We start from the raw sequence: 26,598 nt of genomic DNA, 5'->3' as shown, positions 1-26,598 counted from the left end.
TAAGGACAAACGTTACCGAAGGCACATCTCCATTCGGCCTTTCTTATTGTTCTAGATTGCTCATCGCCGCACCCTAAATAATTTTGTTTCTGTTTCGAACGAAATATGTAACATCATAGATTTACTTTCGTGTTTGTGGAAGGGTAAGCTTCACCAACAAGTTTTCCTTTCTGAACTCTCTATTAGAGAATATGTGATTCAAACCAGCTTTTCGCCGTCTAGTATTCCCAGATTCGTTGCTCTGAGTGTTCAATGCTCGAATCGACCGTAATATATACATGTATATACGGTTTTTTCCACAGGTACTTGTTCTGGAATACCGAAAAGCAAGGTGGAATACCGAAAAATCTTGAAGTCTGTTACAATAGTTGCTTTTTAACAGTACTCTTTCTATTTATGTCCTGAATAATTGTGTTCTTCTTGTGTACATGTGCGAAAAGTAAGAATAGATAAGCACATTTCCGTTCATTAAGTACCCGACAAAGTACATAACCGTCTGAATTTTACTTCCAATCACAGCCAGTACCCCACCATCGTCAAAGATGGGCTCATCCAGTGTGTCCGCTTCGTCAAAATCTTTGTTTTTAGAAACGAAGCTTGACTATTCTCAGGGTATATTCATGTACAGTTCTTCAAAACGCGCTGACGATTTTATTAGTAAATAATACCCGTATCAGCGTGGTATATATTTTTAAGCCTTGCCTTTAGAGGCCATACTGCAAGTGTCTCAGTTTCGAAAAAGTCATTTCTTTTAGTCGACCCTCGGGTGCCTCATAGGTTCCAACTCTGAAGTCTCTTAATGTACTACTGTTATAAGAGTCGTAAGGCGCGCACACTCGGACCCGTAGCCACGCAAACCCCTTTCGGCTTTGTATCGTTCCCCCCTATAAATAAACAAAACAAAAGTACTGTACAATCGCATTGTATAATTAAAGCTCAGGAGTTTGCTTGTTATGATCTCCATGACAATATGACCTTAGCGTTCATGCGAGGTTCAAAGCCTCCGGCCTTTTCTTAAGAGCAAATCGCCAGAGCCAATGCTATTCTGACGTTCTGTTTTGGATCACACCGCAGGCCAGGCCACAATTTATTTCGCTCTCTCGACTTGCAGGCGATTCGCTCTCCCCTTAGCCTCGTTAACAGTCGCCCTCTCTCACATAAGCCATGCCTGTTGGGTAGCTGCTACCGTTCTTACTGCTACTTGTCCGCTGTTTGCGTGTGGCCGCTGAAAACGGCTGCTTATCGCATTGGACAAGCGAATATGGTAGGAAAAGGGTGAACCGAGTTGTTCGAATGCCAGAAACACTCGCCTGCCGCGGCTCGCCATGACTGTCGAATAGATTCAGAGGTAAGGTAATCATATCGGACATACGCCGGTCTGCCACCATACCGCGGAGTCAGCGAAGTTCACAGCTGACACAAAGGAATGTTGTGTCTCGAGTCCGTCTCATTACGTCTCGTTGTGTGATCGCGCCCCAGTGACTCCACTTCGTCGATAGAAGGACCTTATGAGCACCCGTGCAAATACGACAACGTTCGAGCCAAGGTACACGGACTGAACAACAAGCAGGCCTTGTCTTCGCAGGGCTGGTCGCAAGTTGCGACTGATAGCCAGTGACTGACATCGGAGTTGAGGTACGGAGTGTGAAAAGGCCATCTGGGTACGAATATATATATATGTACATATATCATCAAGTTGAGATCTGCACAGGTGGTAGTAGGAACTGGGTTGAGCAGTATCAGCGTCAGAGAAATTGTGCAAACTGGCATCACAAGTGAGGACGGTTAGAGTAAAAAACTTATTTTTATTACGGAAGTAGCTGATGATAACGACGGTTTTGTGATAGTGTGTCGTCATCAGGGTGCGTTGACTCTACGTAGTTCGTATCGATGACTTCGGGAATCTACCGTTTCACATCGGATAGAAGGAACTTGTCAAAGCGCAGAGGTCAACAGCGAACCGGATTTCTGCCTACGCTAATATAACAAAAGCTGTAAAAATACGAAAAAGAAATTATTCGGAAAACGATTGCGCGGCCCGAGACTATACGCGTTTAACGAAGAAGTGATGGTTCGGCGCGATAGCATTATTCTATTCGTGGTTACGGTCCTCGTGCTTCAGGTAAGTGGAAGGCTGAGGTTTTCCAAGTTGTTTCATTTGAAGTCGATTTGTTCGATTACTATACAACTGCCTGTAGGCGTCGTATGAAACGATGACCAGTCCGCGAGCTACACGATTAGAATAATGTTGCCCTTTATTGTCTATTAACATGTCGCTATTGTTTCGTGTAGAAATTTCCGCGGTCATTGTCACTGCGTCAATACGGTAAAGTAGCAGGTAAGCTAATGAAAAAATTGGCTGTTTATAGAGACAACGGGCGAGGCGGTCTCTTGTGCCGATCAATTTAATGAGTATATGATGCGATCAATCATTTTGTACGTATCGATACACGTACGATCTTCTAGTCCTACTGTAAATCTATTTAATTATCATATAGCTATCTACATGTTTGGTCGATAATACCATTGTGTGTGAATTTACCATTATAATATAGTAAATATGGTAACGATCAATTATGCACTTGTTGACCTCGACTGTGTTCGGGGTGATAATAATTGGACCGGTTAGCATAGAATCAAAGCGCAAGGACTGAATCGAAGAATGTATAGTTGAGTAAACGAAGTCAAGTCCTACACGATACGGCTCTTCGTTCGTCCCCTTTGTCGTACATAATGCACAATTAAGATCCAATTTGCCCTTTGTTTAGGAATTGCAAATTTTCGCTATTGTCATAATGGCTGCAGATTAACATTAAGTCAACTGGGATGTCCTATCTCCAATTTCCACTATCGTGAGCCATATCTAATGATATACTTGTTACATCTGTTCGAAGACGGGACCCAGTATCCGTGTTGAGTCACTTATTTCGGTATTGGCTTAATTGACATAACTTAATAATAAGTTGACATAGCTTCATAATTCGAACTAACCTAGGCTGTTATCATATTGTTCAGTGGGCAGAGTAGGGCAAGCTGTCTGTCGGGAAGTTTTCTATTAACAAGTAATTGATTGTTGTCACGGCACATCGTAGATGTAACGATGGTTTTAACAGGAAATAACTTTTTTTTTTTTAATTACATAATGGAATCGGCCTAAGTGTGTGCTCCTAGAACATGTGATATTCACATACACGAGGTGTTGTCATGTAAAATCCTTCAAATATTTATTTTATGTTCATGGTTGCACTCTCGTTACTTCTATCCGGTTTTTTAAATTTGTGACAAGAACAACAAACACTAAAACAGGCGACACGGATCACAAGCACCTGGCGTATGGTATGTCCAACGACAGAAAATTGTACCTGCCCAGTTCCTTCTTTCAAACTATTGCTACGTAGCGTCTGCTATCGTAGTGGCCATAACTGCAGTGCGTTATGCTGCGTAGATTATAAACAGTTAACTGATAGTCGACAAGGACACTTCTGCCAAGAACATTCCTTATTCTGTCGACAGAGACTTGCCGCGAGTTATACGGTCGAAGCGAAGCGTTTTTCTGCCGGCTTCTTGTTTGCTACCAGAATAAATATATGAATAAAATTCGCAAAATGATAGAAAATTGTAAGTGGCCCTGAAGTGTGTTTGATAACCACACAAAAACACTGAGCAAAAATTGAAGCCGACGTGTTAAAAGGCGCAATAAGGGAGGCATTCTCTGCCCTGATAATGTTGAAGTTTGGTAAGAATATACTTTATAATTTTATAGTGGGAGCACGTTTTAATCGGATATAATTACTGTAATTATCTGGCAGAGGGAAAATGCAAAAAAAAAATTGTCTTGTCTGTTTTACAGCGTAATCTTGCGTTCGAATCGACGATCGGTTTTACACACTGCTTCTATGAGTTAATTACCTGAAACCAAACTAACTACGTTGACTGTATGGAGACCACTTTGTGTTTTATTTCATAGCCGAGTTGATTAATTGCATAGAATTTAGTTGATCCTTCTTTTGCCCCCATCAACGCTTCCGTTTCCGTCTATCAGTAACTGGAGTTGGCGATTAGCTTTCCATGGAGATGGGAAAGTTTTACGCTTTTTCTGTATGGTGCGTGCCAATCGGGTACGAACGCCCCCTTCTAGGTTGCTCCTTCTTTACCAACCCAAATTGGACTAGGTGCCGATACCAATTTTTATGCTTGCGTAACCTAACTCCTAACATACAGGACGATCTTTGGGTACAGGACGAGAGTTAACTAAGTTAGAAAGAGCGATAGAAATCATGGAGGAAAACTAACTTAGATGGCTTACTTTACCACATCCCATCGGTTGCCATCGTTCTATCAATATATATGTTGAAGTTGAAACATTCAAGCAGCTACGGCTTTTGGCAATTATCTTAAATATCTTCGTTTTGTTACCAAATGCTGTCAACTGGAAGGTGTTTCTCGACAGCAAAGTGTTTACGTTTCGTATCCTTAAATGCTACTATTATACTATTGTTCATATTAAAAGAAAATGGCTACAAGTTTTTCCCCGATGCCCTACACTTCTTGTTAGCTGTCCGGATTCTGTTGCTTGCCTACGGCAAAAAACAATGTTTACATCGCGAAGTTGACTCAATGAAGCCTTCGGTTATTTTTACCCTCTTACTCGAGTGATATAGCAAGTCGTTCTGTTCTGTTGTCCTAGTATGGGAGTCAGCTACGGCTAGAAATGTCACATTGTCATTAGTGACAATATTATATTGTGGTCGTTTGGCCTACGCTATGACCCGTGGAGCAACTGAGGCGAACGGTTGATTCTGACAGCTTCAGGCAACATTATAACATTCTTCTATTGTTTGTTTTAACATAATCGTTGTACGTGATGTTTGTTTTTGTTTTTAGTTAGTTCTTCTCGTACCTACGAAATAGCAATGTTTGTGGCGATTAATTTATCTATAGAATGCCATTCAAATTGTAAAGGATTCGTATAAGAACACATCTCCATTTCTACGCACCCCTGCCCTTCAAAAGTCCTTGCCATCAATGCCGGACCTAAGCCCGATCACTTGCGTTGGTTCAAATATAAAACCAGCTTATATCTCTACTGGTCACTTGCTACCAACTGTCATCACTACAGTTGTCACCACGATCATTTGTCTGTGCACGTCGCCCGAAGTCGCACGAGCTGCAACCGTCAGTTGTTTGCCTCTGAGGGTCGCGTTTCATCACATTTCTGACATTATTTTCGTCTTTCGCTCATAGACATGCACTTAAATACATCCCAGGACATAATACAAATACTATTTGTTTAATTGGGTTGGACAGCACATACTGGGTTGAGCTTATTTCTACACTTGTGGCTAAGGCTTGCAAGCCACCGGTCGGCTGAAAAAGTGTAACGCCAGACCACCTGAGGGTATGGCTCTGTTATAACAAGTCCTCCTACATGGCCGTCATTAGGCCAATTAGCGGTAGGCGTCAATTCCCAGGGCACCGAGTCTCGCTCCGTCAAACCCCGAACTTTTGCATTGTTAGACGATAGTATTTTAACACAGCAATATGTTTCGAAATAGCGTTTTGTCGCATGGCGAGCTTTGTTCGTATAGACCCGATAGATGGTAAGCGGCACCAGCACCACATAGCAGTAGTTTTATGACGTGAAGCCAACGTTGGCTGACGCCGTTTCACGTGCCTTCGTTCGAAGAAGAACCGGAATCTCCGCCTGTGGAGCGGTTTCTCAAATCAAGCAAACTACAACAGTCAAATGGAGTGAGATCCAGAGCCCGAAGGCCAGAGATAGTTGCCAGTAGAATATCTGATAAGTAGGTGATGCTGTTTGGATAAACAGACATAACGGTAGATGCCGTTGCTGATTTTGCTTATGTGATGCATTTAGAGCTAATATGGGGAACAAACGGCCACAAGAATCTTCGAGTCATTCTACGAATAAAATCTTTGTTCATATTCTAACGGTGATTCTTATTGGTGTTGTAGCTGCCGTTGAGCGATGGACAACTAAGCATTACCTGTATCAAGCTGCCTGCCTGGCTTACGTTAATCACTGTAGTCAATGTCACGGCGGATATAGTATAATTGGTGAAAAGATCTATCTTGCTAGAATAGGGATCAAAGGATAAAAAGCTGTTAGAGAGAATCATGAAATGGACATATTATACATGAAGAATACTCGTTGGGGCTCGTTATAATGAAAATAATTAGTTATGTACGAAGTAGGCGTGTTCCGTCTGCTCTGGTCTTTTCGATTTTTTTTCTTTTTTTTTTTTTTTTTTTTTTTCGATTTTTAAAAACAAAATACCCGGTGTGAAAGCATTTGACATATTGGTGAAAACGCCTTTAGCGTATAACAGCGATTGCGTAAAAAAGATAAGTAGCGAAACACACTACGACAATAGGGTTTATTTAAAAGCTCTTTTTATGGAAACTGTCGGCTTCTGGACGATGATATAGTTTACTCTTACTCACGAACGGCAGATGCTCCACCGCGGACGTTACCGAAAGATGCAGGAAGGCAGTGATGGCCGCTCAAGTTATTACATCGTCCCATCGCTTGCTCACTCCTGCGGGGAACTAGATTTTCACAAGCCCTACGATACATGTAGCTGCTTCAAACGCGGAATTGTGATAAGAGACCATGCGGCTCGATGCCCCTGCTACCATTTCTAATTTGACTGATAGTAGAGAATGGCTGGTTTTATACAAAGAAAAAGCAATTGCATCGAATCAAATTCTTGTGCTTCCGGTCACGGTCCTCTTAGAGTGAACGATCATACCATAGAAATTTAGCTTCCATCTATTATTCAGAATGAGGCGGAAATCTGGTTACAGAGGTGGGAGTCAAAAGATTGTCTAACATATATATAGAATAAAGCTGTCAAAGGAATGGAGTGGAAGCTACCTATGCATAAAGACGTAGCCATTACAGCAAGACGAAACGATAATTTTCTTTTTCGTAAAACTTATTGAAATGTATAATCGTGTTTATGCGCCCATAAAACGCGTCGTTGAAGTTCTAGTGGGTGGTATATTTCAAATTCATATGTCGAACTCCTTTTGCCCTGGGCAAAGGCGAGCACTTTTTATATTTTCAAATTACATTGAACGCTGCAGCAAAATCAAAAACAACGATAAGTAGTTATCATTTAATATTCGGGTAGAATCCGGAACGTATTTGTCAAACTATAATGGTCTTATTGTATTTATAACCAGATGGTAAAGCTTTGAGAAAGTTTAAACTAGTTTTTGTAGGTGTTCGTGTAGTTTAGATAGGCCCAGTCGTGATGTGTGGCCAGCGGTTGGTCCTGTGTTTATTTTAGGTGAGCAGACAATAAGCTGATGCTATCGATATAATATCAATTCTTGCCTGTGTTGCAGTTCGATACGGAACATCCTGTATGTCTTGATAGCATAGCATTTGTTAGAAAGATGCTATTAGACACCATGATTTATTTTATTCCCTATATATTGTCAGATGAAAAAAAAAGTGGTCATGGCATGTTATCGATTTCAGCAAATCACTTCTAGTGAATATTAGTTCTAACGAGAGAAGCTCAAGTTTATCGCTGTGTCCCATTTATGTTCTTAATCTAGGAGACAGACGTTTAGATCTTTTCGGACAAATAGGTGTCAACGACTACGCGTCATACTGCTGCAATTTTGCAATTTTTACACAAAGCGCCATTTAATTCATCAGTTATGTTTTTTAGACTGAGAGGCTGATGTGTTACCTTTAAACAACCGCCTAAACCACTGACCACCTTTATAAACCGCTGTCGCGTAAAACTCAAAGGTTCTTTAGCAGAATGTGACACCCGATAAAAGGTGGAGCGACGGTCTTTTGACAGCTTGAACTAGAATTACAGATATCCTTGCTGCGCCCTATACATATATATAAATGTCTCTTGTTCGCTTGAAAAAGTTGTTGTCTTTTTATATTTGCAAAGGGGGATAAATGCGGTAAAAAAACGGGTTTACTTCGTGAAGACTGTTCCATTTGTGACTTTTCGAGATTCTCTGTTTAAGGACGCCTGTCGTCGAGCGTCGCCCTACTGTTTCCCCAACGAGAGGCTAAGCACTCCAAGTCACCGTGCAGGAAAACGACTATTCTTCAAAGTTGTTAGAAATCGTTGCTTCATTCTCGTAGCATTTTCTGAACTTTATTCTTATTGTTAATGCATAATGCCATTCTAGTATTGTTTGTTCATCCGTTACCGCTACTATCCAGGGCTCACCTTTCGAGTTAGAGAAGAATACGACCGGACATATTCGGCTTTATGTTCGTCCATCTGTATTACGCCGTGTAACCGACCACCGGCCAGCGTCAGTTAGCGGAGTGGATACGGTGCACCGAACGATGTTCAGAGCGATGGGTGAACGCGTTGCAGACGACAATACCCCTAATTCTGTGATCGTAGTAGAATTGAAATCGCCTAGAGAATGGTAAACATTGAGCATTTGTGACAATGGAGACGCGCGCAGTGACTCGAATCATCGGTCAGGTCCACCTGATCATGCTGTGACATCGTTTGCGCAAAAAAGCTCTGTTCCCATTGCTATATAATGATGTATCCACACATAGTTGACCATTTAAGAAATCGAGTTTTGATGAAGTGCAATTATCGTAATACCGAAACTTGAAATGATTGAGTAACGATATTTGTAGTTAACATAATATTGGTTGGTTCGTAATGAGTCAGGAGGCCGGGAGGCCAGCAATAAGCGAGTATGTATCTGGCACACTCTATTCTCGATCATAAATGTTTTACGTGAACGTATTCGCTTTTGAGTTGATTTTCGGGCTTGTTGAGAATGACGTAAAGTTCCTCAATGCATGCACTTACTTTGGCAAAGAAGTTTGTAATTTTTGTTGTCTCCTCTATGACATGTTAGGTCTCTATCCATTGACCTCAGTCAATCGCACCTACCGTGTGCGTCGTATGGTCACAGCCGCAGCCGTCTTGGGAACTGACAATAACCGGAAAATGTATATTTGTGTTTTCGAAACATTTCTCGCGACGAAGACAATAAAATCAAGCCTGAGGTAGAAACATCGGCGCGATAAAGGAAATTCCGTGACAGTAAAGCTATTGATGGAAAACTGTATCGGCGCATTCAAATTGCTCAAGGTTTTGTAACGTCTTTCTTTAGTTTAACGTGAAGAACTTTTTTATTTGTATATCCATCTGAGTTCGAACACTTGATCCTAAACTATTACATATCAAAGGTAAGGGTGAGTGAGTGAGGATTCCCAAATTGTTAGTTAATTGTTCTTCCGACTATATTCTTGGATTACATGCACCACTATTCGATAAACAGTAGTGGTAGTATCGTACTACTATGTTTCTGCGCTGCTGGAATATCGAAAATGTATTAATCTGCTCCTCTTAGCGTAGTAAGGGTGAATTTGATTAGTTGTTGGATGATCTGATTTTAGCAGTCCTCTTGTTGACATCCTTTAGCATGGCAAAAATCATTTTCCGTACAGGTAACGGGTGCATCTTTTGTCCACTATGTAAACGAGTAGCTTGCCTTGTTGCTCGACGCAGGATAAAACAGTTTTCATGATTTCAGATTTTGGGTCGTGTGGGTCGGAGCAATGAAATTCAAATCTAATGTTGATCTAGTTAAAAGAGTCATTGTCTAGCTAGCGGGAGCGAGATATCGATATATCTCAGTGCGTGTCTTGCCTTTAACATTTTTGTGAGAAGGGTAGATACTGTATGATTTCCTTATTTTTATCAGCCAGCGTTAGGCTTCTCTATACATTTATCATATCATAGATGTTGGTCTTTATTTTTTGTAAAAAAGATACACGTCTTCTTATGTGCGTTTAACTTTATGGTATTGTTGTAGGTATCATTGCCATGCTAACATACCGGCATGAAAATGACTGGGTCTCTTTTTTTCAACCGTGGGGTTTTTAATGGTAACGCTGCACGCGAAATTCGACTGGTAATTTCTTAATGAGGTACCTGCATTTATACAATTTTGCTGATGGAGCTTTTGTTTTGAGAGGGAAGTTTTTAATGGAACACGTCTGCTACAAGACTTTTTTGATGAACGCTTTTTTGTTTTTAGTAATTCGATTTTACTGTGAATGCGGGCTGTGTATGGGTGTTAATTAGTAGGATTAGGTGAAAAATATCCTAGGCAACATAACCGGTGCTTACGCCTGGTATTATGGTTGCGTTGTTGTTGTTGTTGTTGTTGCCGACGATATTTCAGCTAACCCTTCTATTCATCGCGCTACAAACCGAGTTCGGCTGTTCGCTGTTTGGTCTCTGCACAACGAGTTCGTCTGCATCTCTAACGGTGAGAATTAGGCAAAAGGATGTGGTCATAGAAACTGTAGATGTTGGGGGGGGGGGAAGGAGGGGGGTACCACAGTAGGGTAGAAGCAATAGAGTCTCGGAACTATTGTATGTGTAACTAGATCTGACACTTAAAAATAAAAATACTGCCACCTGTGTGACGACTGCGAGTCGTCGGCTTTATACCGAAGCTTGCTTTAGCTTGCTTATGTCAACACAAATGGATTACATTCTTTCTTCAGTGGTTCGGATAGGGGAGATGCGACACAGAGACGGCGCCTATGCACCTGTTCCCCTGGAATGAGTGGTTCTCCTGCGCGCCACAATATGGATGTGGTGCTCGCCACTGGAGAGCATTTTGCCTCTTTACATCTCATCCTTGCCTATTCCAGGATTTTATTTCATGCATTGGACAAAAGTGTATTTTCTTTTAATACAGTTAAACTATCGCTAACCAAAAATACAATCGATACAATATATTAACGAAGGTCAACTAAGTGTTGAGATAAAGTTAACGGTTTGGTACAAGATCGAAGGCTGCCGTTCGTCATGACTTGCTCTCTTGCGCTTATTGCGCGGCCTACAGAAATCTAACATTTAAAAATGCGCGCCTTAGGTAAGTCAATGATTTTCTGTTGAACAGCTTTTAAATGGAAACAGCCGGTGAAGGTTATGGAAAGTGCACAGAATGAGGCAATTGTGCAAAGGTGATAGTATGAACAAACGCTAAAGAGTAGACTATCGAACTGGAGGGAATTCTCAATATACATGTTTATGCGAAGTTCATCGCTTGTAATAAACACATTATGTCCCTCATTGTAAATAGATTTGCACAAAATAAATTTATTATGTAGTCCTTACACTTCCGTACTCGTATTAAATCGCAGTTGTAACAGTCTTTTTTGGACACAGCCATACTTCAAGAGCCACAGAAACAGCTCCTTCCCCAATAGGAAATCTTTCATGGGAAGTAGTCAAATCTGAACAGGGGTACCGCAGAGGGACGGAAGTTTAACTTAAGGCCAACTCACAGCTGGAAGTGTCTCAGGCTCGTGAAAGTCGTCAGTGGAGCATGAAAGCAGTCAGTCCCCATAGCAGCGGCAGGCATCAAGCTCGAATAGAAGCAATTGTCAACCAGTCAAACACTCGATTTTTCCTTAATGGACTGCTCATTCGTGTAGATGAGCAATGCGGGCATCTGAGAGTTCGTGCTTTCTGAAAGCTATGTCCATACAGAAAGAAGCAGCGTTTCGTGTAGAAAATACTAGTACTTGCCAATCAAAACTTTTACTATAGAAGCCAGATATAAAGACACGTAGTTTTGTGGGCGAGAGCTAGCCATTTGAACTAACACCTAATATACCAGAAGTAAAACTACTATAGATTGGTCGTGCGGATATCATTCAGAACACAAATCCAATTGATTAGTGACGATTAAGTCACTTGCCAAGTTCTGTCACTTCATCATCACTCAAAAGTGCTTATAGTAAGTGAACGAGAACCAAATAGATACGTCTCATCAACAATCACGGTCACGATCCGAACGATCAAATTTAGTTGAGCGTGCTAAGGCATGTAGCAGGACAGAAAGTTGCGTATGGTCTAACTGCCCAGGCAGAACGCAGGTCGCGTATTTTCATAGAACCGCGCCTGTCAAACACAAGTATCACCGACCCGTAATAATATTAGATTGATGAATAGTGTGAGTCAAAATAATTGTACATCGCAATTAAAAAAAATGGACTCATGCACATAACTCTAAATTGATATCTACTAACTGAATTGACCTTGTATGTGGCTAATTGTGTGCACACCAAATGATTAATGGATAGCAAAATGAGATCAAGAATGACCTTTGTATTATGGGGCCTCTAAAATTCGATCGCTCTTATGATTCAAGTCGTTGTATATATGTTTGGTGTCTCCTTCTCCTTGTTGCTGATATTTACTTGTCAGGCAAGAGGTCACCAATGAAGATCTAGCCAGCTTGGAAGGCTTTAGGAGAGCTTGCGGTTTTATTGGACACGCCCTTAAAAGAAAAACGAGCTATAAATATCGTTTAGTCCCATCATCTTTCTTCATAAATAGCACAAACCCAACACGATTAATGTATTGTGCATTTAATAAGTCCGCCACTCTGATCAAGTCCTGTGCCACAAGGAAATTATTCCGAGGAGCAATTTTCAAATTAATAGATGACAATAATAAGAAATCGGCCATCTTGCGCGAGCCTCTCGAAGTCATCCGTTTTCTGCATTCGTTGTTTTTCGTTGGCAGTCTATTGGTAGTTTTCTGGATTGTCCGCGTAATTCTCTTGCAACTGGCTACAGCTGTGTGTTATTTTCATCGACTGATCAGAGTATAAACATGTAAATCAGTATCCAGAGACCCCTAGAATATTGGGTAGTCAGCTCTTGCCCGCGAAGGCAGTCTTTCGGATGAGTGTTTGCGTTTCAAGGCTACAGCTACCGTCTCTTATAGGTGATTTTACATCAGCGACAGCAAACTACTACTCAGTGCTGCGCTTGAATGATTGTTTTGTGTTCCAGGGTGTGACACAAATGGAAGCTACCGCAGCATTATCCGATAGCTATTCTCGTTGAAGATTGGTTCAGTTAGAATTATTGAAGTACGCAGTGCGGTAGCTAGGAATCCAGCAATAGTGGCAGGCAAGGCCTATAATAATAATAAGAAAACGGCCAAGACTATAATTATAGTTTTTGTAGGTTCTTTGCTATGGTTCACTGCGGGATATGATAAATGTTCACCGTACAATTTCGGTGCTATTAGATCCAACGGGATGCTCCGGAAACGCTTGCTGATTCTGACATGTTCATTGTGTTTGTTTCTTATAAGAATACCGTGGCAGTTTGTCATCAACGATCCTTGGAGATCATCGTTGCTTATGAATATGCTAGCATTCGACTCTGAACACCTCATGATGACTAGTTGCTTTGGCACTTTTGATGGTTGTTGTCTAATTTCGATTTGCGGTGTAATTCGATTTCTCTAATTCTTGCAACTCAAAGAGAGAGCAAATGAATATTACTTCAGAAATTTCTTGTTAACCATCTGAAGATCGATACTGGTCCACGACAAAGGTATTCTCACATAAAAATTACCTTTTAGTTTATTTGTACCACGCGATGCGTCGATACGACGCGGAACACGCTGTTTTCTTTCACAGAAGATTTCATTGCGCTATTACGGGAGTACTAATGGTAATATTTCGTATTTTGGGTACCGTCACAAGCCACCTTTGAAACAGATTCATTTTTCGCAATTGTGGCAACAGCCTGCCGCCTTACGCTCGCGAAACGTATTGCCCTCTTTCCTCTTAAATTGTTTGTTTTTGACTGCTAACGGAGATGAATATCTTTGTTATTGCTGAATCAGCGGTTCAACGATTCGCTAGCGACGCTGAAACGCGTAAAAACGTGGGGACGAAATAGTTTAATTATAAAAGCTCATATTTGACCTTATATTTGCCAACCTGTATTAAGACAGTGATAGACGGCTAAACCCGTGCGAACCCACGAAGGCAAGAGTCTATCTATTGCAACTTGAGGCAATAAAAAGAATTCTATGAAAGTCTCGTCTGTAAAATAATCTGCAGGCGAGGCTTACACCAATTGTGCTTTCTGTGCGCCCTTGGCTAAGGAATACTTGCTCGAGTAACTAGCGAAATCAGAAATTTTCTCCGTGTCTGTCGTGGTTGTCGGAATCGCGTACGATTGGTATGCTTATGCCGATAATGAAGGTCACACACGCGCTGACGTTTTTCCTTTTTTTTTTCCACACAATCTATGTACGACTGGACGCTACTGGGATAAAGGCTATTTCGTGTAGGCCGAATGTCGAGTTCAGTTCCGACAGACGGACTTCGTAGATAGCCGAGTCCACTGCCCAGGTGAAATATGTTACGCTTGCGCTAGTTCATCAATAAACCTGACAACTGAGCTACACTTATCTAAATTTGTAAAAAGAAGACCATGTGGCGTGAAAATGGAGAGACTACGCATGTCTCTTTACTCCAATGGATTCATTGTTTTGTTTTTTATATTTATCCCATCTAGGGCAACTGCTACAAACCAAACGCAAACGGTTAAAATGAGTTGATCTTTGTGTGTATTTGAATAAAAAATGCCTTTGCCGACAGATTCACCCTTGCGTTGTGGATTGAGTACCGCTTATTAAAACACCAAGTATCAGGGTAGTTCGTTCAGTGGCACCGACCAGTAGCCAGAATAAAAAACTTTTTTGGTACTGGACAGCAGAGATCAATATTTGCAGCCTGTTTGCCGCACATAAATCTTTACTCGATTCTTGTTATGTTCTGGATTTTTGAACTAATGTAGGGGTTATGTTCGAAGCATTGGGCCAGCACTAGAAGCTGGTTACAATAAAGCTGAGACTACCTCTTATATAGACTATGGCTGATAAAAGCGACAGAAAAGTTTACATGCATAACCACAATATAAAATCTGTTATGAGTTGTCCTGCACTTAATCGCTAAATAAATACAAATGTTTTTGCGTTTATTGCTTTAATCTGAGGCACCTCAGATCACTATCCCATCGCAAAATGATTACATAAACGTAATGTTCCAACAATACGTAACTAATTCGTTTCGTTAAAATACAGAAACTATGTACCTTTTTATACTAGATCTATCACAAAGTGTCGATCCCTCCGGGGGCCACACGCGATCCACAGAAGCAGTAGCAGAAACGACCTGTACCAATCTATTCGTGAGCTGTTACTAAATTTAACTGATCGTAACTGTTGCTAACCCCCTTAGCTCGGGCACTTTCGATACTGTTGTCAAACAGTATCAATACAGTAACAACAGACAGCGCCGATGGTTTGTAAAGCATAGTGCAGTTAAATAGACAAACGCAGTACACTACAATAGGAAGAACTGTTGTTTTTTTTACATGTGTCGTTTAAGACGGATCACACTGTTAATCGTCCTAGCAATTCGCTAAATTTAGCCCGATACTGAAGCTTTAGTTTCGTGTGAATAATGAATATTAAACGAAGCGAATCATTTGGGTTCCTCATTACTTCGAATACAGGAAATCGAATATTGCTACCCCATGCAATTTCTTTTTGTGCGAGCTGCCAGAAATCGGCGGGAGACACTAGCGCCGCTGTAAAAGGTAGTGGGTGAAAAATCATGGTCGGACTGATGGCATGTAAGAGGTAAAGAGGACAGTGTATTTATCTTAATAGTGGCGTGGGCAAAGCTTGGATCGGGTGTTGGATCGGGCGGTGCTGTATCACACATTATGCTGGATTTGGATAGCTCACGTGTTGCGATAAACTCATATCACTGGAAACAGCTTTAGTTGATGTAAATTTTCACCGTGTGTTTTGTATTATTTACAAAGGATGCGTGTTTATATATCTCTCATTGTTGGATAAATTGAAATGGAAAAGCAGTAGAAATATGAGCTATTTTGCTTTGTTCTCCCCAACTTTCTAGGATGTTTTGGTGATGATCGTCACTCGTCATGCTTCTCGGTATATAATAGAACGGACAAGGATTGGAGAAGAGTAGATTCAGCTCCGCTATCAATAGCAACAACAATGTAACTGCTGACCTCATCAAATAATATACACGATGAACGAGTATCTTCATAGCTTGAAGAAGCTCGCTTGTCAGTTTGAGTGCCTATGGTACTTGTACTAGCTTCTATGTCTCTACGTATCACATTTTTAAGCGATTCAAAATACTGTCAAATGACTTTTTTGAAACTGTGAATAGATTTTAGCCCCACCATGAGATTGCTCCAAAGGTATGGCTTGCTACTACTTGATACACTAAATAATTAACGAGTCTATAACGGATTCATTGGTATTAAGCAGCAGTAGCTAAATAGAGCGACCGTATATTACGAATAACTATGACTACTATTAACGCTAGCATTTGATTCGATCCATTTCGAAGTCACAAAAATAGCTCCGCACTTGAAACAGGAGTTTCAAGTTCGCATCAAATACGAAACATGTTGGTCTTGTAATCGGCCAAGATCATTCCCACGGCCAAATAAGTCTTATGATATAAATTTTGGTTGAAGTACCCAATCTAATTGGCAATATTTAAGGTAACTGCAAGCGTGTAGTTTTTCCTGAAAGGACTAAAACCTCTTAGCCCTATCGTAGGACATATTTGCCATACATAGCGTTGGTGCGAGCAATATTTTTTTATTATGGCTTGTTGGTTAAATAGCATTTAGGCCGATCGAAAAGTCGATGAAGAATTAAGTCGAGTTTAACCATTTTGATTTTCGTACGAAATTGTTCACTTATTGGCATACTAATTTAAACGATCAAGTCTTTTACCGAAAAGGCCAGCAATCCTTGCATCAAATTTTTCGAGGTAATACGTGTTACACATACAGGCTTTGAATACAGTAAGAAAAGCTTAATTCGAATGCAACCGCAAACAGTGATTGGAGGGATAGTATTAAAATTGCATATAATTGCGTATAAAAAGCATATAGTTTTGTTAGCTCTTTAACGATTCGTTGCCCACTTGCTTTGAAGCGTATGTGAAGTCAGAGTTTTTGTAACCAACACAGAATTTGACGAAACCAAGACAGGCATTGTTCTTTAACGTTTATTATACAGGTGCTTGTTGCGTTTCATTCTTCATTCAACGAGTGCTTCTTCGATGAAATGCGAAAGTTCAGAACAATTTTCCTGTTTGTATCGAATAGCTGGGAATTTGATAATATCTAGTCTGTCTAACTATGATTGATCTGAATCGGCGTTGATTTCGAACTCATTTTTTTTCATATTGCAAGCTTGTCACTCTGCTACACTGGGTCGTATATCATTGAGATAAAAAAAAACTAACACTAGTGTATGCTTTATACCTAAATAAATGCAATTCTTCCAAATGAGCTCGGCAAATTTCAAGAGATGCTATGCCAAATGCTACGACTCTCGTGTAAGTTAAATCGACTGATAATTATATTAGAAAAAACGTGAATTAACAATCAATGCAGTCAACTTGTTCAGTTAACCGTAGATCATCTGTCTCGAAATGGGATAGATAACATTGCCTATTATGATTAAAGTGGGTCGCATGTGCAAGAGTACAAGTGGACACAGAGTTATGCAAAGCGGAGAAATGGTGCAACTTAAACCGCTAAGAGTAATGCACACTGTCTAATTTCATAAAAATTGCATAGTCCCCTCCGCTAGTATTGTCACTATATTATAAATCGTATCTATTACGGGCAAAATAAGCGGCTTCGAATTGCTTGTGTCATGTATCCAGCTTTGTACAAATAAAAAGCCCAAATGATTTAACGTCCGAAAACTAACCAGAGGAAATACTGAAGTGGCACATTGAAATGTAAAATGGAAGAATTCAGCTTATTTAAGGATCATGCAGTGATTTAGGGTTATGGCAATTCGTAGAAGGAAATTTTCTGATTGCAGGAAAACCCAAGCGTGAACGAGCTAAATCAAAAACAGTCTTATTGTCGTATGGTTTGCCAATTACTGTTACGTGAATTGAATGAAATTGTTTACGAAACATCCTTAACTTTGTAGTTTCTGTACATCAAATTTTCTTAACGTTTTAGCTCACTTTAATATTATAGTATTGGCTATAATAAATTATTCGTTTGTTACAGCCGGTGCCGCAGTCTTAGTTAAACATTCGTCCAGAGGAATGGCCCCTTCCAGTACGAAGTGTGCTTGTGTCCTGTTTCGAATCTAAACAACTTCTGTCCTTCAGCTTACTAGGCAAACGCGCCATCCCGACAACAGCTGTAAATTAAATGTTTTACCTCCTATAATAACGCGCTTACTTTTTTGTTATTTCCAGGCCGCGGCAGTGACTCGAGTGGAGATACTTTATGAGACGCACTGTCCCGATTCGCAGCAGATCATGAGGGAAGGCGTCAAAAAGAGTTTGTCTTTGCTTCCCGAGGTGTGTTTATGCGCAGTGGCTTACCGCGTCTAGGTTAGCCTTGTGCGGACGGTCGGTTGATTCTTAATATCATTAGATGAAGCCTCAATATGTACCTAACGCCATGCCTAAGGAATTAACATAACTATATCAAAAATGAAAGATTAAAATATGCCGGGGCCATTCGTATAGACTGCTGCTATTCGCTTTCACAGACTTTGTAATCGATATCGAGCCTTTATCAGTAATTTATTTTCCTTACTTTACAACCTTTAGTGATGATTATAAAGTGCGCAGCTCATCTATGCGCTAGTCATATGACTGACAACTTGGAACTTACGTTTGCTTGATTGTGCTTCAATTTGACGTGTTTGTCTTAGGTGGAGTTTGTACTGGTTCCCTACGGTAAAGCATCTACCAGCGGAGAGGGCCCTTCACTACAATTTCAATGCCAACACGGTGTCAAAGAGTGTAAGTAAACCCAAGTTGCTACGTTGGGTCGACTAGATTTACTGGTTTCATCTACATACAATACATAAAACGGGGCAAATCTGAGAATAGGTTGAAAAAAGAGTGCAACACCAGATTGCTTCCTTTTTTTCCGTTCTTTTTTTTGACAGATTTTTGCTTTACCTTTCACATCTATATAAAATACGTCATCCCGCGAATCTCACTTGAATCGAACAATTTTATTAAGTTTAAATGCACTGCTGTAAATATTCATACAAATAGAAATCACTACTAGCACCATTAGTCAGGTACTAAAGAAGAACGGCTAGAGCTTTTTTTGCCCAATAATTTCCCAAGTATTTAAATGATACACCTATTATCATGAAACTGCTTATTATTATGCAAAACGTTATTTACCTTCGTTTTGACTTACTAAGTCGTTGAGAGACCGTTTCGTTGAATGTGTTTCGCTTGTATAGGTTGTGAAAGCACAAGTGTGAGTGATTTGTAGACTGAGTACCCACTATCAACCGCTTGATTGTAAAGATACGATGTTATACCAGACATACACGTCTTTTGTTCGTAGACTTGGTCTCAGGATTGTATTAAAGCATAAGCTCTACAAGGAATTGTAGGAGCTACAGTGACGTTATGGGCTGGCTTATACCAGCGCGTGATTCAACGTAAAATTCTACGACTAACAGCTATGAACATAGGTCACAGTTGGCAACGGAATAGTTGTTCTTTGCGAGTGAACTATTTACGCACACACATTACACTTACAAGTAGGCTTAATTGTAGATATACTCTGTGCAACTCCAGTGTAAAAATTTGTTGAGCCTTCCAAGAACTGAACTTGCTTCTTATCGCGATGTAAAATGCCAATATGATATCAGTACACGTTCCATACAAACTAGATAAAAATACAGGTATGTATGCAAATGAAATATATATGCCATGTTGGAAGCGTGCAACACTAATACTTTGAAAAATTCCCTATTGGAAGCGTACATTTTTTTTCGTTGCTACCCTTCGAATATCTAAAGTGCGTAACGAATTTCGGTAGCCTTAAAATTGTCTAGGCGGTACTACTACGATAGGAGCCTATGACGTGCTTGCGTTCTACCCTTCAGCATTACAGCCTTCATATGGCCTATTCTTATGGGATTTATCTTACTCTTTCCTTACTGTGGAGGTATTTCCTTGAAAGAAGCCCTTCCGTAAAAATGTTTTGTGCAGTTTTCCAAATTCGAACCCACGGCATATTACACAAATTCGACATACTATACCAGTCTCGCTATTGCCTGACGCCTGTCGCCAAGAAAAGGCGTACTTTGTGGTTGTATATCTATAGTACATAAGTGGACTCCTTGACAGTGCGTGGATAGCTATTCATATGGGATACAATGTCAAGGGCAGAGTTAGATGAAAATGAACTTGGATAAATTAGTGCAATTTTTTCTAAGAATCAAGTCTGGATACCAGCGAATTAGCATACATTGGCCGTTAGAATCCCTGCTAGCCATCCCTATTTCGCCCTGATACATCCAATTTGAAAATCTTCTCAAATTTAATGAAGGAACGAACGAGCTTCGTTATATAGTACTAATTAAAAGATCGTATAGTCACGGAGTACGCGACACACACTGCTCGGACGAGTTCTGTAGAATATTCCAAAATGCTGAAGTGTTTCGGGTTTTACGTTCAATACCGATGTTTTAGATTACTTCGAGCGTGTGGCTTCACTATTAGCATGAGACAGGACGTGCCTATACTCGGTTTCAAACCCAAAACCATCTTACGTACCCCTGAGCATAGTAGGTATTTTTAATCTAGGGAAAATTGGTTTATTTCGTCGCCTACGATAACTGAATACTATATCAGGTTCAGATAATTTAATTCTATCTTCACTTATAACTATTCTAAGCTTTTAAGCTATCGGTTTGGACCATAAACTCTCCAACAATATCCCAAATTTCATTCCAGGCGAAGGCAACACCTTCCACGCCTGCGCCATCAAATTGCACCAGAACAAAAAGCAGGTGATCGAATTTGTCATTTGCACGATGAGTTATCGGCAAGACGTGCGGCAAAACATTGAACAGGTAGAAACCATCTATTTAATTTTGTCCTAATGTGTTCCTACTTGTACAAGAGAAACTGTTTAGACATTATTATTCATTTGTTTTTGCCTATCATAATCGGCGTTTTTTGTTCGCACTATCGCAATCACGAGTCTTAGTCCACTGAAATTTTATGCGATTTCTACTCTATTTCGTATCAATTTTTTTTTCAGTGCGCCGCCAAGAACTCTATTAGCTATGAAGTTCTACATGCATGTGCGAAGGGTCAACAGGTGAGTCAAAAAAGACTTAGGGAAATTTTTAAAATAAACAATTTTATTTTTAATTATGTACCTTTGTCAGGTTCGCGGTCATAGTAGATTAATGTGGAGGTGTTATTTACCGACAACAAGCCTCAAATCTAGAGGTACTTTCCACGGCAGTGTAAGACCTTGGCCTGTTATTTCTAAATGCTGTACCCGCTAAGCTTATCCGTCCCTCTATCATAGCCCTAAATGGGTATCTGTCTTAATATTGCTTCGATTTGTGGCGCCTACGGTGATTTTTAAAGAAACAAAACTAGGGAGAACGAGAGTTCATTGAGTGGGTTATTTTGCGTTGGATATATGTGCGTGATAGCTCCGATATGAAAATTGCGATTTGAATGACATACGTGTACATCTAAACTCGTGCGAATAAGGGACGATTTATATTTTTTAATGCTAACTTTTCAGGGCAAGGACCTTCTGGCCAAAATGGGTGTAATGACTCAAGCCACTGCGAAGGAAATCAACGGTGGAAGCCAGCTCGATTTTGTGCCGTCCACTCTCATTGATGGAGTATGTATTTTGCCAAATAAGTTTCTGATGAAATATGCATTAACAGAACGGCTGGTGAAAGAATAGGTCGTTATGGGTATTCTATGTTTCAACGATGTTTCGTTCAACGCGCAAGTGTATCGGACTAAGACCTGCCTAAATTTTATCAAAAAATATTTTTTTTAAGAGATTTGGAAATTGCAAATAGTTATAACTCTACACAATGATCTAAATATGTATTTTGATAACCAAGCTGAATGCAAAGAATAAGCGCTAAATATAGATGAACTCAATTGGGTGTAATACATTTTCGTGTAGACCGTTTAGCTTTCCAATATTATTTTCTCACGATACATACTGACACCTTTGCACTAGCTACGTCTAAGCTATTGTCTGCAGTGTTAAAACGTAAAAATAATTAGATTATTTTGTCGTTATTGAACGGTAAACCCGTTCACAGAATACAACTGCTTTTGGGTTAAATTAGCATTTCGCATCAATTCGTTAAAATAACCTCAGAAGAAGCAAGAAAGCTATTGAACCCTATGTTTTTTTATGCGATTCGTTCTTAACAGTTGAGGTATGTTTTAGGAGCAGAACATAACACACGACCAAGTCTAGTACTATTCACGTGGACGGACCACTTATTCCGTTTTAAAGACGACCTTTTTTTTTACAATGACACACATTTTATGTCGAACTAGCAGACATTTCATCGTATAATTCTATGGTCAGCAAAATTGCTAAGGGGTATAACTTCGATGTTATATGAGAACGGCATAGCTAATCGGTTGCGGAAAAGCGGATCAGGACATTGAATTTAGAGCTGGTCAGCAAATTTTCTCAATGTGGCCTTTAGTCGAAGACCGAGGGACTAGGATTTTTGTACTTGAAACGTATCTGAACTAAAGCTGTTTATTGTTTAATGATTATGTGAACGTCTAAAACGTTGCCTAAGGCATCATTTTTGACTCAGATAAATATGCTAAGGTTTGTCGTTCTGTGCACCCTCAAAATTGTGTTTCTAATGGTGATCGGGTATCATGGCAATTCGTTCATACTATTCAATACCATACGTTAAATTAACATTTGAAAGGTACAGATTTTCTAGCGCTTCAGATTTATCTAGCGTCCGCTAGGCAATTAACGACAATTTATAGCTGCAAATTCGCTACAAGCCAATGTTTTACCTCTGTCTCGTTTTAGTTGAGTTGTCCAGATTATTCCATTATGGATTCTTCTGTTAGTTGCTGGATAGTTGCTAAATATCATTATATGGTAATAAGATGTTCTGCGTTCAGTTAATGTCAGTCAATGTTACTAACAATCAGCTGTGAATGTTAACGTTTGTACTGTAACTATAGATTAGACTACTATCTAAAACTTTACAATTTGTAAGCGCCATATACAACGCCACTAATCTCTAGTTTTTTGCTTACAACAATAAGTTTTTACTTTATTTGAATATGTATCATTTGTTAATATCGAAGCATACGCCCTACACCCCAGATCTGGCTTCTCAGTATGCAGCACTTGCGAGATGCGGGTAACAGTGAGGCTTTTCAGCCCCCGCAGGTTGCTCGTGGAAAGCCTGGTAGTAATGATCGAATACTGTGAAGCATTAGCGGCAGTTAAACATCTGAAGGCGCTTGCTGCCTCAAGTAATTTGATTCATTTCATTGTTTGGGTTTTTCTTTGAATTATTATTGCCTGTTCATGTATGACATATTATGATTTGAAGAGAATAATTACAAATTACTTTCTTATTCAAGCGACTGGGAAAGAACATAACCCAAAATGACTGAGCTTAAAATTTGGCAAGCTGATCTGTTTGTTTGAAACGCGATCCACATATATATATATATATATATATATATATGAGTGACAGAGAGAGAGAGAGAGCATTTTGTTAGTGTAAAGCATAGAATGTAGGTGGTTGTTTTGAAACTTTATATATTAACCAATGCATGCATTTTTGGTATACTTGTTTTAAATTATGATACTAATATTTCTCTTTTTCTTTTAAAAATCCCTATTAAGGAGCCGTTCATCTTCGAAGCGTACAATGATCTCTATAAAACAATTTGTGTTCGTGCCAAGCAGAAGCCCTCAAGGTGCTGAGTAAATCTAATTACGCCGCAGACTAGAACCTCACTGCACTCTGAGCATTACATCGTGCTATTATCCTTCGCTAGATATATATATATATATAATAGGTAACGGATCAAAATTTTATTTTTTAACCGGGCAGTAAAAGTCAGGAAACAAGGGAAAGACACAAACTACCTAGTAGCAAGAAAAAATGTTAGACTTCATTATTCCATCTTTGATAAAGTGTCATTCTCTTTCAACAAGAGTTTCGTTTACAGCTAGATCTGTTTCACCCGTCATGAATTATTGGTGTGAGTCAAGGTACAACTTCTTCATCACAATTATCCAACTGGCCGGTGAATTTTTTACTGATGAACAACGGAACTGTTACACTTGTATATCAACTTGCATGTATAAATGAACCAATAGGAAGAGTCAAATCTCCAGTGTATTTTTATCGACTAGCAAGCGGCTGCTAGGCTTTTTGAATATAGCTATTCTGTTAGTGTATTTAGCTCGGCTATGGGCTCAACAGAAACGCCAAATTATGTGAATGCATATATGCGATATTGCTACTGTCTATACCATAATGATAATAATTATGACAGCTTCTTGCCAATATAAATAAAATAGGCGACCATTAATTAGTAGGTACGCGTATGCTAAAAGGGAATGAACGTTAATTAGCCAATGAATTCTACGAAACAGGCACACAGTTACACTGCTAGAATAAGGATGTACCCAATGCAAGATAGCCGTTGTCAAAGCATTATCCGTGGACGCAATTTTTATTACATCCTTCTAATGTATATTTATATATATATATATGATGTAAGTTAAGGGACCTGAAGAGCTCCTGGAAATAATCGATAAAGTTAAAACTGTTGACAGGTAAAAAGGGTTGTTGATTATAAAATAATAATAGTAAAGTAGTATTATTAGTATATAATAATGTGCAGCGAAGCATTTAGGGTAAAATACCTGTGTACAATATAAAGAATTAAATAAACGAGCAATTTAAGCCGACATTGATTTTAATTTAAAGGATACAAACATTAGAAAATACAAGAAACGTTTTCAATACTATTTAAATCGTTGAAAAAAACGACAGAATTAGGTTAATTTATAATATGTCAAATAACGGATATTTCAGTAAAGAAGCACAACTGAATATAGATTAACTATTACTTCTACGAAGCCAGTGGCCGTTTAAAATGCGAGGCTTGCGACTGGAAAACAAATGTGTCCTGCTAACTCCATCAAAGGGCACTTGAGCGTACATATTTTGTAGAATGTAAAACGGGACGGTTCTAGTGAACAAATAACCGAGTTCGAAATAAGGGGTACTTCAAAGGACTGGAGTAAGAATGGAAAAAGAGTAAGATAATGTGTAATAGAGAAAAAAAAAGCTATGTGCATATCGGTACAGATATATGTTCTTAATAAAGAAAAGAAGGATGCGAAAATTTAAGCCATAAAAAATGTCTTTTTGCTTACCATTTCTAGCGTATATATATACGTAGTACACTAGGTAACTACTCATTTAAAAAAAATAGCTGAACATATTGAGACAGGCTAAAGAAGAAACTACATAAGGGAAACAAATACGTTGAGCACAATAATTGCGATGAGATAACTGTTATCGTGTGTTCGACCCTTTGATCTTCGTTAGCCTGGGGAAAAAATCTTTTAACGCCAAAATAGGCATGGGGGAGGCCGCAGTTCGTCCTGTACTTCTATTATTATCGGCCTAAAGATATATTTGTTGTAAAGTATAAAACAATATAAGTCATTTAGTATGAAACGTAACGATTATGAATCTCATGTTTTAGCATGACGATATTTTCGAACGGTGCGACACAGCTTTTGTATTAGAGATATACTCATACTTTTCGAAAATTTAAAAAAAATTCGAAATCGAAAAAAGTTCCAAATTTAATTCAATCCTTCATAGTTATGGCACAGGTTACGTTGAACAGTGTTGTGTGTTAATTTTTGGTAGGTATAAGCGGAGGCCTATATATTCTTATATTTAACAATTTACAGGCGACTTATATCGCAACATATAGATTTAGTAACTTTATACAGGTAAAATACAAGAAGAACAACATGATCGAGGGTTAGTCAAAATACACACAGGCTTCGATGAACGACTTGTGATTTATTTCTTTACAGTTGCACCCATCTATATTAGCAGTCTGCTATACAACGTAATTAAAAAGGACCATCGGCGCTTTGGAAAAAGACAGCCATGATTATTATTGACATCTGCCTTATGGCAATGCCACACTCGGCACGGTATTGCATGCTGAGAAGAAATATGAATTTCTCGATGAATTCAAATATTTTTTTCCGCTTCACGTAACTGTTTCTCCTTTTCCCTGAGATGCGTATTAATATCAATCCTTGAAGTTAAATAGAAGACATTACTTCCTTGAACATATTGACGGTAAACGCTTGCACCAAGTCTCAACGATTTTATTTCGGCCTGCTGAACTTCAAGGATTTGGCGTTCACGATTCAGTTCCTTAACATCCATAGCATGCAAGAAATACGTGAAAAAGTAGTTGATGACCTCAAGTGACAAATGTGTATTTAACAATGTATCCTCACTTTTCACCTCACAAAAATGCCACGTCAATTAAGCACTTCAGAAAAGCAGATTAACTGTGTTCAGTATGGGCTTACTGTGGCGGTACAGTGGAAGATAGAGTAAATGCTTGGTATATATTATTTTTAAATCGAGGTTTTTGTGATAGAAGTTTCATCGTGAAAAAGCACCTCGAACAATCGGTGCAATCCGTGAATATCAGAATGACGGATCGTTTTTCCTTAACAGCGAATTCGATGCTTCTATGCATAAATAGACATTATTCGTTAAATAGCCTGATTGATTTGTTTACTAATAAAGGATCAATTTTAGCACAACCTTCTTC

At 39.3% G+C, this 26,598-nt stretch overlaps 1 protein-coding gene across 3 annotated transcripts; it reads left to right on the top strand.

Moving 5' to 3' along the window:
* Nucleotides 1-1,192: 1,192 nt before the first annotated feature.
* LOC111268662 (GILT-like protein 1) lies at nucleotides 1,193-24,688 on the top strand. 3 transcript variants are annotated; one of them, XM_022847788.2, is made up of 9 exons: nucleotides 1,193-1,635; nucleotides 1,848-2,122; nucleotides 10,225-10,311; nucleotides 18,157-18,261; nucleotides 18,621-18,711; nucleotides 20,677-20,795; nucleotides 20,987-21,046; nucleotides 21,488-21,592; nucleotides 23,612-24,688. In XM_022847788.2, exons 2-9 carry the CDS (start codon nucleotides 2,069-2,071, stop codon nucleotides 23,690-23,692), a joined length of 702 nt encoding a protein of 233 aa, XP_022703523.1. In that variant the 5' UTR covers nucleotides 1,193-1,635; nucleotides 1,848-2,068; the 3' UTR covers nucleotides 23,693-24,688. The 3 variants fall into 3 exon arrangements, with proteins under 3 accessions (XP_022703523.1, XP_022703522.1, XP_022703524.1); XM_022847787.2 differs by having other exon boundaries at nucleotides 1,193-2,122; XM_022847789.2 differs by lacking the exon at nucleotides 10,225-10,311 and having other exon boundaries at nucleotides 1,194-2,122.
* The last annotated feature ends 1,910 nt before the right edge of the window (nucleotides 24,689-26,598 follow it).

This window comes from Varroa jacobsoni, unplaced genomic scaffold (genome assembly GCF_002532875.2).
Source record: "Varroa jacobsoni isolate VJ856 unplaced genomic scaffold, vjacob_1.0 scaffold_1306, whole genome shotgun sequence".
Taxonomy (NCBI): Eukaryota; Metazoa; Arthropoda; class Arachnida; order Mesostigmata; family Varroidae; genus Varroa; species Varroa jacobsoni.
This window is presented reverse-complemented; position numbering and strand designations above follow the sequence as displayed.

Coding starts and splice junctions, on each gene's coding strand:
- LOC111268662 (XM_022847788.2), top strand. CDS start 2,069: ATGGTTCGGCGCGATAGCATTATTCTATTCGTGGTTACGGTCCTCGTG. Junction 10,312..18,156: donor GTTCGTCTGCATCTCTAACG/GTGAGAATTAGG, acceptor TGTTATTTCCAG/GCCGCGGCAGTGACTCGAGT. Junction 18,712..20,676: donor CCAACACGGTGTCAAAGAGT/GTAAGTAAACCC, acceptor ATTTCATTCCAG/GCGAAGGCAACACCTTCCAC.